At 42.8% G+C, this 19,344-nt stretch overlaps 1 protein-coding gene across 4 annotated transcripts in view; it reads left to right on the top strand.

Annotated features, from left to right (window-relative positions):
• Mbs (Myosin binding subunit) overlaps positions 1-19,344 on the top strand; it is a 101,846-nt gene that overhangs the window by 31,356 nt on the left and 51,146 nt on the right. For all 4 annotated transcript variants that reach the window (XM_075673590.1, XM_075673588.1, XM_075673589.1 and 1 more), the window contains exons 4-9: positions 1,903-2,062; positions 5,795-6,014; positions 7,637-7,826; positions 9,387-9,703; positions 14,162-14,292; positions 18,643-18,733. In XM_075673590.1, the coding sequence (XP_075529705.1) occupies positions 1,903-2,062; positions 5,795-6,014; positions 7,637-7,826; positions 9,387-9,703; positions 14,162-14,292; positions 18,643-18,733 (1,109 nt within the window). The remainder of the gene's footprint in view (positions 1-1,902; positions 2,063-5,794; positions 6,015-7,636; positions 7,827-9,386; positions 9,704-14,161; positions 14,293-18,642; positions 18,734-19,344) is intronic.

The following is a 19,344-nucleotide window of genomic DNA, read 5'->3' as shown; positions in this document are numbered from 1 at the left end:
AGAAGAATGAAGAAACCCACGGAATCGGAAATAATCCAGGGCCTTCCTTTATGGCATCTATAGTAACCCACTGGGCTGCTGTGGAATGTGAGACCTTTCCAATTCTTTTCTTCTTTGTTTAGATTCTGTATTGTGTACCCCCTTCTTCTCATTAAGAGTCAAATTGGAATTTAACGCAAATTTTTTTCCGATTACCACGTGTACTCCACCTGCTCATTTCAAGCCACTCAAGAATGTCCCTGGTTTCTGGCACCTTTTCTTGGCTTCACTCCCCCGCACCCCCCCCCCCCGCCCCCTCTCTGATACCCACGCATTCCCCATCCTTCGCCAAGAATAACTTGACAACTAGTCGCAAACGAAATCTCTGGTTAGCGTGCGTGCATCGCGCCCTCCTTCTCGCGTGTTCTCACGATGTGGGTGGCACCGCTTCTTTTTTTTCTGTCTTTGCATACTTTTGTACTCCATTTTTCAGCATTCGTCTGACGTCCCCTGCTTGGTGTCACTGTTTTGTCAGGGCAGTGAAAGGGTGTTGTCGAGCCGCAGCGAAAGGGTGTTGCTGCCAGAAGGCCACTGCAGGGGCACTTTTTATATGTTGGCTTTTGAAAGCACTCTTGCACCCTTGTTTATTACGTTGCAAGCACAGAGTGGAAGGGTGCATTGTTTCCGTGGTTGTGCGCCCCCTGGCATTCTCCAGTGTTCGTCCTGCATCTAGCAACCACAACACTGGCCTTGTGGCTGAAGCATCCCTCGCGAGAGACATGTTCTGCGATGTGACCCCCAAGGGCGGAGCGGTAGCTTGTTTGACAGCGAGGAATGCTGCAGGGCTGAGTTGAAACCGGAAGAAAAGCGTGAACAGGAACGCCCCTGTGGCACAGGCTGAAGGGAGAGGGTGTCAACAAAGGAGTATCTTTGGATCAGTGCAGGAAACGGCAGCAACACAAAAAGGAAGGGCACAGGACGAACGCTTTCCACCGTACTGCAACAAATGAGGCAACTGATTATTCGCATCTTTTCCTTTTTACGATGAGCATCTCTCTCCATTGAACTTGGCACATTCTGTTCACGTTATCTGTGCACCAGTGAATGACCCAACGAATAAATCGCTCAATCGAAGAAACTGCACTTTGTCTTGCATCAGTCAATGAATTGTCCAATTGCTCAGCCACTCAATCAAACTGCACTTTCTGTCTGTGGGTCAGTCATTCAACCAACCTAAATTATGGGACTTAACATTACCAAACTGCGCTGTCAGTTGTAAGAGGTGTCACAGCCAAGAGGGCTCAAATAATTTTTGCCGCCTGGGATCATATAGCGTGCAGCTGAAGTACATAAGCATTTTTTTTTTCGGTGCTAACTGAAATGCAGCCACCGTGGCTGGGAGCCAAACCCACGACCTTGTGCTTAGAGCAGAATGCCATAGCCACTGAGCACTGCAGTGGGTCGGTCGGTCGATCGATCGATCGATCGATCAATCAATCAATCAATCAATCAATCAATCAATCAATCAATCAATCAACTGATTTACATTTATTTAAACTAAATTGTTTGTACCTGGTCACTGCTTCAAAAAGCAGGGAAAAGCACAGTGAATGCTTATGTGCCATCCCTGTACCAATCAACCACTCAGTCAGTCGGTGAACTGAATTACATTCATATTCAAGCAAGAACCATTTGCACATGGTGGTTGCCCTGAAGAGCAGCGAAAATCAAATGAATGCTCGACTTTGTACATTCCCCCGCATAAATCATCTGACCAGTCGGTTAATTGAGTTGAATAAAATCAAATCCCTCTCTACTTCTGTACACTCGCACTACTCTCGACTGTCGGTAACCACAGCAGCACATCGGATCTTTGCGGCCATTTGTCTGGATTATGGGTAGCCGATCTGCCTGTGCACGCAGATGTGGACTGCGAAGCGGCTCGCAACGAGGAGGAGCGGCTAATGCTGGAGGACGCCAAGCAGATGCTGAACAACAACCGGGTGCCGGACAAGGTGCACCCCAAGACGGGCGCCACCTCCCTTCATGTGGCGGCTGCCAAGGGCTACCTCAAGGTCATGAGGTCAGTGCTCACACCCGCACACCAGTACACACGTGTGCGTGAGACTAAAGTATTGCTCAGTAGTCTGGCATGACAATCTGAATTCGTGATCGGCAGCCAGCCCCTAGAATCAGTGCAAGAGTTTGTTTATCTATGCCAATTACACACAGGGAACCCTGATCATAAGATGAAAATTTACACAAGGATAAAAATGGGTCAGAATGCATCTGGCAGCCACTGCGAGATCATGACCAGCAACCTACTGCTATCCTTGAAAGGAAAAGTGTGCATTCTACTGGTACTGACATATGGGGCAGAAACTTGGAGGTTAAAACAGAGGCTTCAGAATAAGCTTAGGATCGTGCAACAAGTGATGTCAGCCTAAATGTCAGCCTAAATGCTGTGGCAATGTCAGAGTTTGTTTCTGTCCACGTTCGACTCTATAATTTCAAACTTCACGGTGAATGGCAGATTCTGCCGCTTCACACTAAACTAGCACTTCACTAGCATCACACAAAAACGAAGGCAACATGTGGGAAAGCAACACAACGAAATGGTGGCTCAAACAAGCCTCAAATGTGCAGCAATGACAAGAAACTGATTGCTTGTGTGAACGAGCATTGCAGGGCAGGCCAGTGTCATTACCGTATTTACTCGCATAATGACCTTACCTTTCTGTCAAAAAAAATTTACGAAAATTCAAGGGTGCAATCATTACGTGGGTTAAATTTCCCGCGAAAAGAAAAAGAATTTTTGTTTTCATCCCGCGTTTGCTGCAGGATGACAACAGGTGAATAAATAGGTGGCTGCCGCTCTATGTAGTGCGGGACACCAAAACAAAAATGGCGGCCGGTGGAGCAAGCCGAATGCGATTTTTTTCTTCGAGTGAGTACATTATGTGCATTGAAACAGTTTCTTCCGTATCAGTAATGAATAATATCATTAATATCGGGAAGTTTACGGCAATAACATAGCCATGTCCATTTTGAGAGGACAGAAACAGAGAGGTGTGCTAGTTGCCAGTGACATAAAAACACATGGTGGGCATGCTGTGGAAATTGCAGCCATTTGTCTTCACTACTATCCTAATACGGCCCGTTTCCATTAAGGAGGGGCGAAGATCTTAGCTGTGTTACAAGTGTCTGCGTATGAGTAGGGTACACTTCCAACGTATCAATGTAAACCTGGCTACTATCATTGCCACTCGCGATATGTTGCGTGCCCACGAGTGCAGATGAGAAGAATCGAAAGGCGGCTTTTTTTTGTTTTTGTTGTTGTTGTTGTTGACCACAACCATCGTAAAACCTACACATAATGAAGGCAAGTTTGATTGCAGCTTTTTTTTTTTTTCATGGAAGTGCGGAAAGTTATGAAAGGAGTGAAATGGGGCATCTGCTTAAGAATGTTTTGGTGCATGCAGACCGCTTGGTTTGTCTTGAAGAATCGTTCGCCTAGCATTCGACAGGTGGTAAGTGCGATCATTATTAGCTGGGCTTGGCACACGACATGTCGCTGCGGCAAGTTCAGGGTGCCATCCTTACACAGGAAATTTTAAAAAATCGAATTTTGACGACAAAATTCAGGGGTGCGATCATTACGCGAGTGTGATCATTTTGCGAGTAAATACGGTATTTGTAGGGGTTGCACGGTAGAGCCGCAGAGGTGCAGCCGGGTTAAACTACCGTTTCTGTTGGGGGTTTTGGCAGCTTGCCCAGCTACTGGGTAGGAAAGGCAACTTCCATGGTAGTCTCGTACTGTTTGATGTTCGATATATTGGTAGTAACTGTTATTAAAATGAAGCTTTCTTCGCCTCTTCCTTCGACTTTCCCACTGCTGCTGCTGCTGTCTGGCACACCACATCGGGGGGTGGTGCAGAACATGTGTGCACATGTCAGGAGCACAGCAGAAAGAAAAGGCTATGCGAGAAACTCGTTTGGACTTTTGCAACTGCGTTGAATGTGCACAATGCCCTCTGGAGCTTCCTGGGCGTCACCGCATTAGCCTCTTGACAGCTGTAATTATCTGTGACCCCCCACAAAAGCATTGTGGAACCAACACAGCCACAAAACGAGGTAATAGCCTTGGCACTCTTCAGAAGTACATGTTGCTGGGCTAGTTGGTTCATGTTGCCGAGTAGACCACAAATATGATTGCAACACATCAGTTTCACTTTTGCATGGAGAAATATTTTTTTATAGCAGCTGTGATAACGGTGTTGCGCGATTGAAGCTGTTCTGTATGTTGCGCATTCGCTTGCGTGTAATTATTGTATGGTACACAATATAAAATAAACGGTGGCTATCTGATGGCTGTCTGATAACTGATGGCTATCTCATTCCTGATCGCTCAAAGGGCGACTGCTTGTTTCTCGCTCGTTTGGTGCTCACAGGGGTGCGCATGGGAAGGTTGCCGCCGTGCATGCGTTTCCGTTTCTTTTCTTTTTTTTTAATACTGGTGAAAATTAATTGCCCTAGCTGGTTGGCGATAAAATGAACATTAGCAGAAGTTTGTCACACGTGTTGCTTTTTTTAATGGGCACACAACCAAACAGTTTTCTTGAGTGCGCGCGCGCACCTTTGCTGTTCGATTGTGCTATGGATGTACGTATTAGTGTAAGAGCAGGAACATTTGAGGCTTGCATTTCTCGTGTGCGGATTTTTAAAGCCTTGAACTATGCGCATAAAAATGCATAAAATTTTCAATTCTGATAACTTTATTTCCTTTTTTATTGTTGTTATTCATTAATGAAGATACCAACGTAAAAGATTTTTTTCTCACTTTACGGTCACCCTAGAAAAATTACGGTAAATTTTTTTCGAAATAAGTGCCTAAGAAGAATCGGGATCTGCAATAAAAAAATCGACCCTGGGCGGTCACATATGGCGAAAAAAATTGACCCTCAAAGGGTTAAACGATGAAGAAATTAAACATTCACTGTCAACATCTCTGCTAATTATTGTCAATCAAAGTAAACAGCACAGAAACCTTCACTTACATCGATTTCTACAGTGCGTGGGATCCGTATAATTTTTTTGTTAGATATAACTAATTCTTGCTGTATTTCTATATTGCAACTTTACGGTGTTGGAAATTCTTCTATATAAAGGATAAGTCAATGTAAGCAGGTTCGATATAGTTGTGTTTAAAACAGTAGTTCTACTACAGCAGTGTGATAGTACTGCTACCATAGCAAAAGCTATCCATAGTTCTATCAGTATTCTTTTTTGCACCATTGACAGGTTCAGAAAGCTATCAATACTATCGGTTATCAATTAACTGATACTTTTGCATCACTTGGTTGGTGTCCTTCCTTCTCGTGTGCTGTTTTCCTTGCACTGATCACCACAACTGGGAAGCCTTCCATGGGATAGCCCTGCAAAATACACCTAAAAGTGGGCGGGCCAATCTGCACCCACATCCGCATCCCAAAGCCAAAGAGGACGTAGGAACTTCTCGTACTTAAGCTATTCATGCTGTCAGGTGGCACTAGTGTCGAAACGCTAACAGCATCTCTTGTCATAGCTACTTAACTATAACACCAGCTCCCACCATTCATTGCCTGAGTGTCAGAGCAGCAAAGTTGAGCATCAGGAGCATCGTGCAGGATAGATGAATGTTGGTGGACACAAGAGTGTAGAGGGTCCCTGCTATGTCCATCTTCCCTGTGCCTTACATCTGGCTGGTACCCAATATAGCAGCATCTGCGCGTGCATTTTCATTTTGTCTTCTTTCTTTTTCTCGTCCTCCTCGCAGCGTGCTGATCCAGGCGGGCGTGGACCTGAACGCTCAGGATGTGGACGGCTGGACGCCCCTGCACGCTGCTGCACACTGGGGGCAGAAGGCAGCCTGTCGTCTGCTTTGCGAGAACCTGGCCAATATGGCGCTGCCCAACTACGTGGGCCAGACATGCTTCGACCTTGCCGACCCTGAAGTGCTGCCTGTGCTAGAGGAGCTTCGCAAGAAGCAGGACAGCGTGCGTTACTTTGCTGCTTGTCAGCATATTAGATTCGTATACAAAGATTGCACATTTAACCCTTATGCAGTCATTGTTCTATATTAAATGTATATCTGTACTGAACACTTTTTGTTGTTCCAACTGCAGAGACCGTGTTTTAGACCGGACTACTTGAAATGCAGGGGTGGCCAACACCGCTTTGTACAAAATATGAAGCAGGAAATTTTCTTGAGGCTTCTTGGTGCAGCGTAGACATCGCTTTTTTTTTTCAATCTGAAGCTTTAAATGCAGTTGTGAAAGCCATTTGACTTGGTGGCATTTCATAGTAACTGACTTTGTGACGCTATGATAACTGACATATCAGGCAGCTGCTGACAGCTATCAGCAGAAATGCAGGTATTAGCAGAAATGGGGCTCTGTTTCAGTATGCATTGTGCAAGCTCTTGCACTTTTTTAGTTCCAAACGTGTGTTACTGCAGCTCAGTCATGGGCCTCCCACTTTTTTTATTTCGTTTGTTTTATGTATTCTTTCACAATACTGCAAGCCTTAGTGGCCCAGGCTGGAGTGTAACAACAATTCAGACACACATAATTTATGCAGATATATACAAGACAAACGACTGGAAGTTATGTGGCTTCAAGAGCAACTCTTGAGCATATGCTCTGGGAATGCAATGCGCTGACGAGTAGCAACGGGGAGACAGCCTCTAGCGAAAGCTTCCCCACACGTTTGTGTGCTGCTCAACTCAACCCCAGATCAACTGTGGACAGCCCAGCGGGCCAACAACGCCGCCAGAGCCCCAGGGCCCATGGCAGATGCCCAGGCAGGATGAAGCCTGACCTATTAACTTGCCGGACAGAAATAAACTTTCCACCACCACCTACATGTAATATGCTCAATAAGCACACATTAAAAGAAATAATAAAAACACAAACATTTGGCAGAACTCTATAGCAGTGACTGAAAAAAATGAAACATGAAAAGATGTTCAAAAAGGTTGAGGCAGTTCAACGACTCCACCAGAGTTAGCTGCATCAATTGCATGCTCGGGAAGAGAGTTCCAGTTTGATTCTGTACACGGGAGAAAATATTTTCGTAAGCTGAGGTTTCTGCAAAAATTGACTTCAGTGAGTGCTCGTGAGTAGTAGGCCGGATTGTACATTGTGTCGGAGGATTTTAGAGCCGAGGGTTGACATAAACTGACTGATCCAGATAGAATACATTAAGAATTTCACACTCAATTTTTTTTTCTGCATAACACGGGTGTAGGTATGTCACATGCTTGAATTTAGTTGGATAGCCTGTTGCATTTGTTAAAACTGTACCATAGCACTTTCCTGAGTACCATTTCTAAGCAGATGTCTCTTGTAGCAAGAGGGTCCCATAACACTGAGAAATACTCCAACTTCGGTGCAATTATTGCATTATGAGCTCTTTAATGAAGTGCCGTCCATTTCATAACGAATTGCATTTCCTGTCACAACGACCATTGTAACGTAGTCTTGCTTTGTGCTAAGCTTGCTCGCGTAGCATCATTGTTACACTTCTATCATTTTATGCCCCCCAAGGCAACCTTACGAATAAACAAAAGCAGTTCTGTCTAGATTGAGCCTCTGCCATTTTTCATTACCGCTCACAGATGCAGAAGGAGCGTCCTGAAATCCAGGAGATCCTGGAGCGTAAGGCGCAGCGGCCGCCACCCCTCAAACGTCGCACATCCGTCACGCGCATGAGTCTGGCCGACAAGAACAGCGTCGTGGTCAAGGACACCTCGTCTGAGCGCACCGCCATCGAGTCGCAGCTCCTGCTCGCCAAAGTCGACGAAGAGGGTCAGTCCCTTGTTTCTTTAATTCAAATAATTCATTGCCTAATACCAGGAACTTTGCTTTAGGTAGCCAGGGGCGCTTCTGTCTCGCATCATTTTCGGCCTCTTTAATTAAAAAACAAATCTTTGTCCAGTTATGAGATTGAACCACGGATGCCCAGTGCTCTACCCATTAGTACACAGACGCATGCAGATCTCTTGCGTGCTAATGCCGACTAGTGCTTTAACACAATTGGCATGGGTGTCAGGTTGCATAAGAAGTTGTTAACCATAGACGAGTCTTACTCAATTAGTTTCTTTTTTTAATAATTTATTTATTTTCACCATTAGTGCTGAAGATGTGTGGCTTGTCCATGTATTTGGATGCTCTAAGTGCCAGTAAAGGGCCAAACCGATCCTACCCATTTTGGTGTTCTGGCAAGTTCCCTCTTTGGCCACTAGGGGGCCTACAGGCTCCTTTCGTCTATGTGGTCAACGCTCATCCAGTAAAGATTTAAAAGATGGCAGCTGCCAGTCGCGTATTGCGGCGCTTGTCGTGAGAGCACGGCTTTTGTTTGATGGAGTCATCAAGGTCTGAAGATGACTTGCTTCTGCATGAAAGCATTGACAGTGATAGCAGTGTTTTCTCTGCTATAGGCACATCCAGATACTCTGATGTAGCCAACTGCGACGATAGTTCTGATACAGCGTGGCAATGAATGAAGTTAAATGTACGAAACCTTCCACCTACGCCTAAATTTGTGTATTTTTAGACACAAGTTGTGAATTTACTACCCCTATATCACGTGTATCAAGAATCTGCAAAAGAAAAGTTGTTATCCAGATGTGCAATAAAAGGGAATGTCATTTTCTGAAGGTATTTTTGAATATTGTGCCAGCATTTGGGGGGTTAAGAATGAGGCCATGCCACTTTCCATGACATTTACCATCTTCATAGCAACGTGCAAGAGCTAATTTGCTTTTGCACCGCTAAACTTGTGTGACCACTGCGTAAACACAATTCAAGGTGTAGGAACATTTCGGAATGGGAACATAATAAGTATAGATCAATGAGCTTTAGATCGGGACCACAAAAATATGATGTAGCAGCCGGCAAAACGCAACAGTGAAGAAACCCATCAATGAGGTTTCAATGTAGTTGATCAGTAATTGGTTTTCGGGACCATCCACAACTGGAACTCCACTCCAGCACATAGAAAACACTACTGTAAGCTTTTAAATAAAGTTTTCTGGATTTATTCATCTTCGAGGTATCAAACTCAGCGCATCGAAAGTAATACATAACTGCGAGTCGGCCTAGTTGGAACAGATTCAGCTTAAAACTTTTTGAGCGCAAACAAACAGGGACGAAGAATAGGAGCAACACAAGGACGAGCGCTTACCAGAACTGCTGGTAAGGAAATGCATCCCTATTTGTTTGCGCACAAAAAGTTTTAAGATGAATCTGTTCCAACTAGGCCGACTCGCAGTTATGCTTCAGTTCATTTCTGGTTCTTCCGGCCCTCTGCACATTGTGCACTTTGCGATTAAGACAAATTCATAGGTGGACATTTATCCTGTGCAGCTGAGCGCAAGTCAGAGGAGCGGGAGATCCGGTTGCACCCAAGCTCACCCGAGGAGCGGCAGGTGGCGCGAAAGAATGAGGTGAACCGGGCGGTGAGCAACGCATACCTGGGCACCGACGCCGCTGCGGACAACAAGCCGAAGCTGCAGCCGGAGAAGGAGGAGGAGGTGACGCTGGCACTGAGGCGGCTGCGGCGGCCGAGTCCCGACAACGCGGAGCCGGTCTCTGCGGAGGTGACGGTCACCCACCCCGGGCTGGCCCCGAGGAGCGTCGAATCACCGCCCGTCACCGTGGCAACCATCACCATCGACGACAAGGCTAGCGCTCTTTTTTTCTTCTTTTTCATGGCTTCTGTTTAGTTGCTTCTGCATGCGTGTAACGCGACTCGCTGACCACCGCAACCACCCTTCACAACGAAAAGCTCCTTCTGGATTGAGGACATTGATAAACCAGCTGCATTTTATTTCCTTTATGTTTACCATAACATGTCCTCTGTCTATGAAATGAGAATTCCTTCTTGGAAGGGAGTAAATGAATAGTCCATTTATTGGCAGGATGGTTTATTAGCCTAAGTGGGGAAGGGCATGGTGGAAGTATAAAGAAATACATTAATTAAAAAGTAAATGAAGATATTCAAAGCCCCAACAAATTTGTTGCAGCCCTCTGTTGCTGTGGTTACTCTGTGTCATACATAGCAGGCAATTCTACAGACACTATGCAGGCAGTACAATTGTAGAAGTCTCTCGTCACACATTTCGCAGTCCATTTGTTTTTGATTTGCCACACTTTCCTGACTACTTCACATATTGCAACTACAACTTGTAGATGGAAGTTTATGCACTTCAAGTACCGTGACATGCTGCATTTTCGGTCGTGAGCTTGAGCGGTGCACTATGGCCACTGGTCGCAGGAATGTGTCGCTCTGCTCGTCCAGTGCTAAATAGGCCCAGATCTGCGACGTCTTCCAGATAATATTTGGATGATATTTTGCGACACATAAGTATGAGACCTAATGTTACCTCAAGTCACATGATGCATACCTATATCTTTCATGTGTGACACACTATCTTTTGATTTATGAGTGGGTCGGGAGAGTAGTAGTCTCTCTAGCCTTCTTAGCATTACCTGCTGTGTATAAAATGGTGTACGACAAAAGTGAGGACAGCTGTTCAAGTTGGTGTTGTGTAACATGATGAAACAAGTATACAGTAGAACCTCGTTCATAGGTTTTGAAAGAAAAACATGAGGAAAAGCATGCTAACCGGGGAAACATACAACCTGAAGTCCCTAAAAGATTTGACAGACATAACTGTGGTTGACATATACACAACGCAAAGCATTACACGAATTGTTGCTGCGCAAATCATTGCAGCGCGAGACGCCACGACACCACACTGCGGTGGCGGGGCCTCAGCAGCTTGAGCCACAAGTCATTTTCCTATTGCATAGTGTTCTAAAACAGTGACATTAAATAGAAACAAAATCAGTCAGGTGAATGACGTCGGGATATAATGCCTACGATGCAGCCACAGCAAAACATGACGCTCATTTCGTATCACCTACAGCAGGGAATGGCGATGCGATTGGGTTATCGCCTACTAAAAGTGTGCAGTGTGCTCCCAGCGGCACTACACCCCACGTGCTGTGAAACAGATAGGAATAGATGCTTATCGCATTAAGGTTAGTGGTGATAGCTGTGAATGCGGCGTGAAATGACCTGGGAGGGGATTTGTCTGTACCGAAATTGGAAACTGAATGCGCACCAGCATTTTCACATGAGACGGGCGGGCAAGTATTGCGAGGTAGCTGTTGCAGTTGCCAGCTACTGTTCTTGTTCGTGTGGCCCTCCTTCATGACAAAAGAGCATGTTTCCTGGGAACATATGAATTGGCAAAAAAGAAACATAACTGTGTTGAGGCATCTTTTGGTTTTCTCGACTGCAAACGTTGGCACAGGGTCACATACTGAGATTGTATTTATTTATTTATTTATTTATTTATTTATTTATTTATTTATTTCACGTACTTTCAAGGCCCGAAGGCGTTACAGAAAGGAGTGGAGTCAAAACAAGTAGTAATGCAGTAAAAAATACAAAAAAAAAGTATTAACAAAAAATACTAACACAAGGCATTCTGAACAGCGGTCTTGAAGTTAGTAGGGTCGGTGATGAGTGCGATTGAGGCGGGAAGGCGATTCCAGTCCGTGCTTGTCCTGGGGATGAATGAGTCACTGTACCGGTTAGTACGGCACAATGGCACCCCGATTTTAAGGCTGTGGTCAGTGCGGGCAGAAATGTAAGACGGAGGTGCAAGAAGGGTCTCTCTTAAAAGGGGGTTCAAGTGAAAAACTTTGTGAAAAAGGGAGAGACGGGAAGATTTGCGGCGTGACGAAAGATGAATAAGGTTCTTCTGTAGTTGGGAAATAGTCATGCTTGTCTATATCAAACCCTCTGCATTTGACTCCCACCCCATTCACTATTAGCAGCTTAGCAGTTATTAGCAGCTTTGCGTAAACGCGACAACCTGTACAAAAAAACTAAAAACCAGCCTTTTAATACCAAATTAATTGCCCGATATAAAAGGTTACGTAACTCTATAAACAACCAGTTAAAAGCGGCAAAACGATTATATCTTGAACAAAAAATCTTACAAGCCGGCAATAACAGCAAATTGAAATGGAACATCATCAACTCTTTTCTAAACAGGAATTCTAAACCAGAACAGCTATCAAAAATTATATACAATAACTCAGAGTATAACTCCCCTAACCAAATAGCCAATGCCTTCAGCTCCTATTTTTTTGATAATGACACACCCTCTCCTTCACAAGTAACTCAACTTAATCGTCTCCCTCACACATTTTTTATTTTCCCCACAACGCCAGAAGAAATATATAACGTTATATGTCACCTAAAACCCACCAGTGCTGGAATAGATGAAGTTCTACCTGCTACCATTAAAATGATTGCCCACCTAATTTCTGATATCTTGTCTCATATTACTAATTTGATATTCAAGACTGGTGTGTTTCCTAACGAGCTTAAGCGCGGTAAAGTCATTCCAGTTCTAAAAAAAGGTGACAGTACATTAATACATAACTACCGCCCCATTTGTATTTTACCTTTTTTCGGCAAAGTTCTAGAGAAATTAATCGCATTGCGTCTAACCAAATATCTCACTAAATTTAATATTCTCTCTTCATGCCAATTTGGCTTTCGTAATGGATACTCCACAGATTTGGCACTCATACATCTAACTGACCAATTAAAAAAAATAATTGACGATGGTCTATTCGCAGGTTCAGTTTTCATTGATCTAACAAAAGCATTCGACTGCTTAAACCATATTCTTCTTTTTGCTAAGCTTGAGGCTATTGGCGTTCGTGGTCCTGCGCTCTCATTATTCAAAAGTTACTTATCAAAGAGAACAAACCACTAACATTGGCGTCCCTCAAGGATCCATCTTAGGACCACTACTGTTTTTGATTTATATCAATGACCTACCTAACTGTTTGACGTCTACTAAGTGCATTCTGTACGCTGACAATACTACCATATTTTCCTCTGATAAACACATGTCACTTCTTATTAACAAGCTAAACACTGATCTACAAAATGTTTTAAGTTGGTGTAATGCCAACCTGTTATCTATTAATGCCACCAAGACTAAATTTGTTGTATTTTCCTCACATCAACAACATTCGGCATTCTCCCCTTTAACTTTCGGCTCACACTCCATCTCTCCCAGTCCATGCTCATCTTTTCTTGGTATTTCCCTTGACTGTAGCTTGAAATATAAAGATCACATTTCTCACATCAAAAAGAAAATAGCATACGGTATTCGCGTTCTAATTAAAACTCGTCCCTTCTTCACACATAACACATTAATCTCGCTATACCACTCATTCATTCACTCTCATATTAACTACGGCATACTATGCTGGGGTAACACTTATAACACTCATTTGGCATCTCTCCAGGTAATCCAGAACCAATCCATAAGAATAATCACAAGGAGTTCACGCTTTGCTAACGGAAAATCCCTTTTACATGAAAACAACATCCTAACCATTTCAGAACTCACCAAATATAATCTAGGAATTTTATTCTACAAATATATGACTAAGGAACTACCATCAATCTGCTTCTCACCTTGTGACCTAATAGCTCATAGTCACACTAGATTTGCACTCAATAATAATTTTCTTCTACCTAAAGTACGAACTAACTATGGTAAACAGACTGCGGAATTTTCCGCAATATCGCTTTGGAATACTCTACCACCTATCATCAAAAATGCAAAAAATTTATACCAATTTAAAAGAGAACTAAAATCATTCATAATAAATACTTACTGAAACTCTCCTTGTTTTTTTTTTTTCGTCTTGTTTTTGAGTTTTTTTTTTATTTTTTAATTTTATTCCGTTTTTTTTTATACCGTCTTGCTGTTAACAAGTGTTCTTATTACTCATATGATATAAACATGTTTTGATATTACTCTTCGCTCTCATCTGTACTACTGTTGCTTTATACATTGTATAACATCATGAGTGTCTTTAGCAGGAGGTCCCGATACAGTCTTTGACTATGGGACCTCCTTATGTATACTACGCACATGCAATTATCTGTATTTTTACTAATAAATAAATAAATAAAAAAACACTCAGATGAGAAAGGAAAACTTACAAGCAGCTATGTACCCTACTTTAACGCATGGGAACCTTACAATAGTGTCCAGTTTGGGCCATTGTGGAAATTCCTGTTATTGGTCTTGCAGAAGAAAGAGCCTTCACCACCTGCAGAAATTGTCACGCTTCGAAAACCGCTCCGGGTCAGCGCCGACAGCGGGGTAACGGAGGTTACGACCTCTGCACCATCCACCCCGCCCACCGACAACACCCCAAAAAGGTTTGTGTATACTATCGCAACGTGCGGATTGTGCAATTAGCTATGATGCAATCTTCGTGTCTCGTACAAGGGATCAAAGTGTGGGGAATTTTATGCATAGGGTTTCCAGAAAAAAATTCACTGCGGGGAAACATAGGTGGCGCTAGTGTCTGTGGGAGCTGCAAACATGGCAGTTCAGCCAGCATGGGAATTATTGTCTTGGCTTCAAACGACTTTGTGACTTTGCAAATTGACCATTTTCAACAAACTATTCGGTTGCAGAAGCAGCAATTTGCAGTGATTGTTCGTGCCACAGAGACTTATTGCCCTCACATGTTTAAAAGGATGCCATTTATTGGAAATATAGAAAAATAAAGTGTAAAAAATAGTAACATAAGAAGTGTAAAGCCACAAGCACAAAGCTAAGACAAATCCATGCACTACTCATTATTCTTGTGGTATCTGGACAGCAGCTGCGGAGGAATTTTTGTAGGAGGCTTCTATGACTTGATAGGCCTAAACTATTACTGCTGTATTTATGAAACAGTGTAGATTACTTAATGAAACGTTTTAGCTGAGAGTCAAATTCTGTCAAGCAGATTTCACAATTGAAATCTGGACATTTTCTGAGTACAGTCTATTGTATGGTCTATTGTACAGTATTGTATGGTCTATGAGTACAGTCTACAGTATGGTCTATTGTTAAGTGGAAAAACGAAATTACCTTCCAGGAATAATTACAGCCTACTTTTGACACAAAAGACATTGGTAATAATTTTTTGCCATATTAGACGTCTGCTTGGCCCCTACCTGCCAAGTGTTACAACTTTATTGGGAAATGTCCAACTTTTTGGAACTTGTTTGTATTTGATCGGTTGATGTCAGTAATTTTACGGTTTTTCATTCCTACCAGTTTTAACCCTTGGAGGGTCGATTTTTTTCGCCATATGCGACCGCCCAGGGTCGATTTCTTTTTATTATAGATTCCAATTCTTAGGGACTTATTTTGAAAAAATTTACCGTAATTCTTCTAGGCTGACCGTAAAGTAAGAAAAATATTTTGCGTTGGTATATATGTACTTTTCATTCATGAAAAACAATAAAAAAAGGAAATAAACTTATAAGAATTAAAAATATGGTGCATTGTACACATAGTTGAAGGCTTTGAAAATGTGCACACAAGAATATTTCGCAAGACTCAAATGTTCCTGCTCTTGCACTAATATGTACATCCATAGCATAATCGAACTGCGTAGGTGCACCCACTCAAGAAAACTGTTTGGTTGTGTGCCCATCAAAAAAAGCAAAACGTGTGACAAACTTCCGCTAATCATCTTATCACCAAATAAAGGCAATTAGTTTTCGCGATTCTCAAAAAAAAAAAAAAAAAAGCAACGGAAAGCATGCACGACAGCATCCTTCCTATGCGCACCCCTGTGAGCATTAAACGAGTGACAAACGAGCAAGAAAAACAAACAAGCGAGAAACAAGCAGTCGTGCTTTGAGCAATTAGTAACGAGATAGCCATCATTTTTTTCAAGCGCAAGAAGCCGAAACCGCCTGCGGAACAAGACGCAAGCCACTGCCTGCCTGTGCGCACGCCAATGCATGAGCGGTAGTATATTGACACACGGGAGCAAACTAGCTCTAAAACAAACCATGCAACGAAAACCGAGAGAGAGAGAGAGAGGCACGAGAAAAAAATTCCCTGTATTCCCACATAGTGGCAGCACATGTCCGAAAAGAAAAAGTTAGGGAATCGGCGTGCTTTTTAAATGTACAGACAGCACCATAAATATACGGCATGAGCCATTTTGAACTTGTTCGCGGCTCTGTGTATTTACGTCATTGACCCTGGAAGGGTTAAGACAAAACCGACTTCAAAAAGATTTTTTTTTTCCAGAGCTGAATTTTTCAGACCGGCTTGATTATTCAGGGTTACATGTGAGCTTACATGTGTCTTGTGCTTACAAAATGAATAAAAGCAAACAAAATTTTGGTCAATGTTGCGTGACTATTTTGTGAATAAGCTGCAAGGACATAGTCTTTTGTTGTTGTTGTTGTGCTGATCATCTTTGCTACGACTATTAAGCAGTGCCTTTTCACGTCTTTATGGGACCCAGTCTGCAAATTTTTTGCAGCAGAATTTTTTAAGACGCCCCTGTTTCTCGCGCGAGAGATTTGTGGCATCTGAAGGTTTAGATGCCGGGGTCGGTGGTGGCTCTGTCGTGTTTATTGCTGAATATTATGTAGCCTTCTAGTTTATGCTCCCGTAATGTACTATTTCATCATGGGTAATACACATTTCAGTGCCATATACAGTGGAACCCCGATGAGATAACTTTGAGGGGACCATGCGAAACCGTCCCATAATCCTGGCGTCATATAATCGAAAAGCTAAGAATGTAGGCAGTGATGTTCAATCTTGCCCCAAAAACGGGTACAGACCCCCTTAATAACCCCGTGGCGTAAACCTGCTCTGCTCCAAGGAACCTAGAAAAATTATATTTAAAAAAATTACAACAGAACAGTTACTTGGAGGAGGTGTGAGCGAATCTTCATTCTCGCCTTTAAAAAAAATAGGTGATATTTTTATGGACGTTTGCCATGCCATGATGTATCAGCTTCCTCTTGAGAGCTGGAACATCTGGCAGTAAGGGGCAAACATTGTCAACAAACATCAACCAAACCGAACAAACACAAACAAACCAGCAAATGTTGGCGCTGCGCAACATGTTCATTAAGTTTAAACGAATGGACAATTCGGAAACAGGTTCTCTTCACTTATTGTCGTCGTATGAGGCAGAGACAGCTTTTCTTGGGCGCTGTTCTGTGGTGATCCCTTTCAGATATAGTTCTTTCGCGAAATTTCACGTGACTTGACACCGAAAGTGTCCTCCACAAGTGTTTCTGGCGCTGGGCCAAGCTCGTTACCAGTGCCAGGAGCACTGTCGGCCATGTACTTCAAGAGGTTTGATCTGTTCGGAGCCGGGACGAGCTGAGTCTCATGAAAGCAAAACTATCTTCGTAAGTGATCGCACAAGTACACGTCATATTCAATCTTGTTTGAGGTTAAGTACTTAAAAGGCCGCACAATTTGATTCGGGGAAGGTACCTGGCCACTACGAGGGCCACAGCGCCCTTCCAACCATCCTAGCATTTAAAGAGAGAGGGCCTCCTGCGGGTCCTGCCATCCTTGAATAGTTAACGTCGAGCCACTGAGCCACGGCGAAGTTTCCCTCCTTCTCGATCGTTAAAAGTGCTGGTCTCTCGAAGTGGGCGTCATTTCGAATGCATTATGTCACCATAACATCGCGAATAAGAAGATTCGAAGCACGAAGGACCACAGGGTACTGTAACGCCGTAACCGTAACACAAGTAGAGCGAAGGTGTGTCGATTTCAACTAAGGACAAGTTTTGACTTCGGTCAACTTGTCTATGGATTGGATAGAGATGTCAAGGTTCAGGTTGCCAACATAATGCTAAAAACCGCGGAATTTAGGATATTCGTTCTAAAATTGTAAATTTTGCTGTTATTCGAATGTAACGCAAATGAAAACTGTTATCAGCCATCTGCACTGTGCTCACTTGCGAGCCTGCGCCTGCTTAGGGCTCTTTTTTTTTTCTTTTTTTTTTTTCTGAGACAGTACCAGAGAAGTGTCGTACGAGGCAGGGTCAGCGTAAAATTGCATCGTGTATTCGAGGTTTTAAGATATTATGTCTGTGGGTGTTTTACCGAACCAATTCGTCGTAAAATGCAGGTAGCCTAATGACCGGGGTACACATAATTGACGTTCCGCTGTACTTGCAAACCAATTTCCGACTACTTTCACTGTTCTTATAGCACTCAGTGGCAGCAGCATCTGCAGTAACCTGGTTTGATTGGAAAATAAGTCTTAAATGTTTTTATCAACGCTAGGTCGATCATAAGTAATAATACAATTCGTATTTTTCACCGAACTGTAGTATATTTCCTAGGCTTCGATGGTAGCAGTATTTTTCATCTTTCAAGGTTGATAGCCCTACGATCGCATCACATCATGCATCACATGCATCGACTTCTGCTGCACATTTGTCAATGCATGTTGAGTTATGTTGGTTTGACTTATATGTCCCTCTAAGCAATAACTCTATCGATTTCACTGTGCATGGTATTGCTGTAGAGGTACTTACACAAGTTAAGGCTCACATTTCTGGATACAATGAAACATTGAAAAATTTAAATTCCTAATACGTTCTGTTCCTTAGTATTACTTACTGATGCTGAATATAGAGCAAATGTGTTAAACCTAAATTACCGACTAGCAGGATTAATTTGATTTTTTTTTTCTTTCTTTTTTCTTTTCCCATTGCCTCTCTTCCAATAAGCAGGACCTTTGTGCTCCCAGTACGGGACGAGGAATCTGAAACACAGAGGAAGGCCCATGCAAAGAGAGTCAGAGAAACGAGACGGTCGACGCAGGTGAGACATAACAGCGAAAGAAACTGACAAGTTACCTGTTCTGTGCATTACACAGTTTGCTTATAATGCCCTGGTGTTCTTAAGGGGTCCCTAAGAGGATTAGCCAAGGAGGACAGCCGATTTAAAATGATTGTCTTTTATTTTATTAATACATACATTTTGATCTAACTTGCGCCATATGTATATTTTTTCATGCCTATTTCAAGTGTGCAACTGATTTTTGTGTGCATCAAGTAGTTCTTTAAATATAAAGAAATTTGTTATTTTTTATGAACTAGTTTGGAGGTGGGCTCCATGAAATGTCGGTTGCTATGAAAGAGAGTGGCATATCAAAATGATCTTGAATTATTACAGTTTGAAGTGCTAGAAGAATGAGTGTTCTAGACTTGTTTGGGCCAAAGCTATAGCATGCCAACCATTACGAGGAACTATATCTTATTGAAAATGTCTGTAATAATAATTGTTCATACTTTATTCTTACTACGCTTGTGTCAAAAACAAACTATTGCAATAGAATAAGTTGAACTGGAGATATCATCACTCCAAAACTATGGCACTATCAGAAATGCTGTTTTGAGAAAACAGGAACAAATACTTCATGACGTGTTCAT

Source organism: Dermacentor variabilis, chromosome 11, assembly GCF_050947875.1.
Source record: "Dermacentor variabilis isolate Ectoservices chromosome 11, ASM5094787v1, whole genome shotgun sequence".
Taxonomy (NCBI): Eukaryota; Metazoa; Arthropoda; class Arachnida; order Ixodida; family Ixodidae; genus Dermacentor; species Dermacentor variabilis.
The sequence above is the reverse complement of the archived record's forward strand: the minus strand, read 5'-3'. Positions and strand labels throughout refer to the sequence as shown.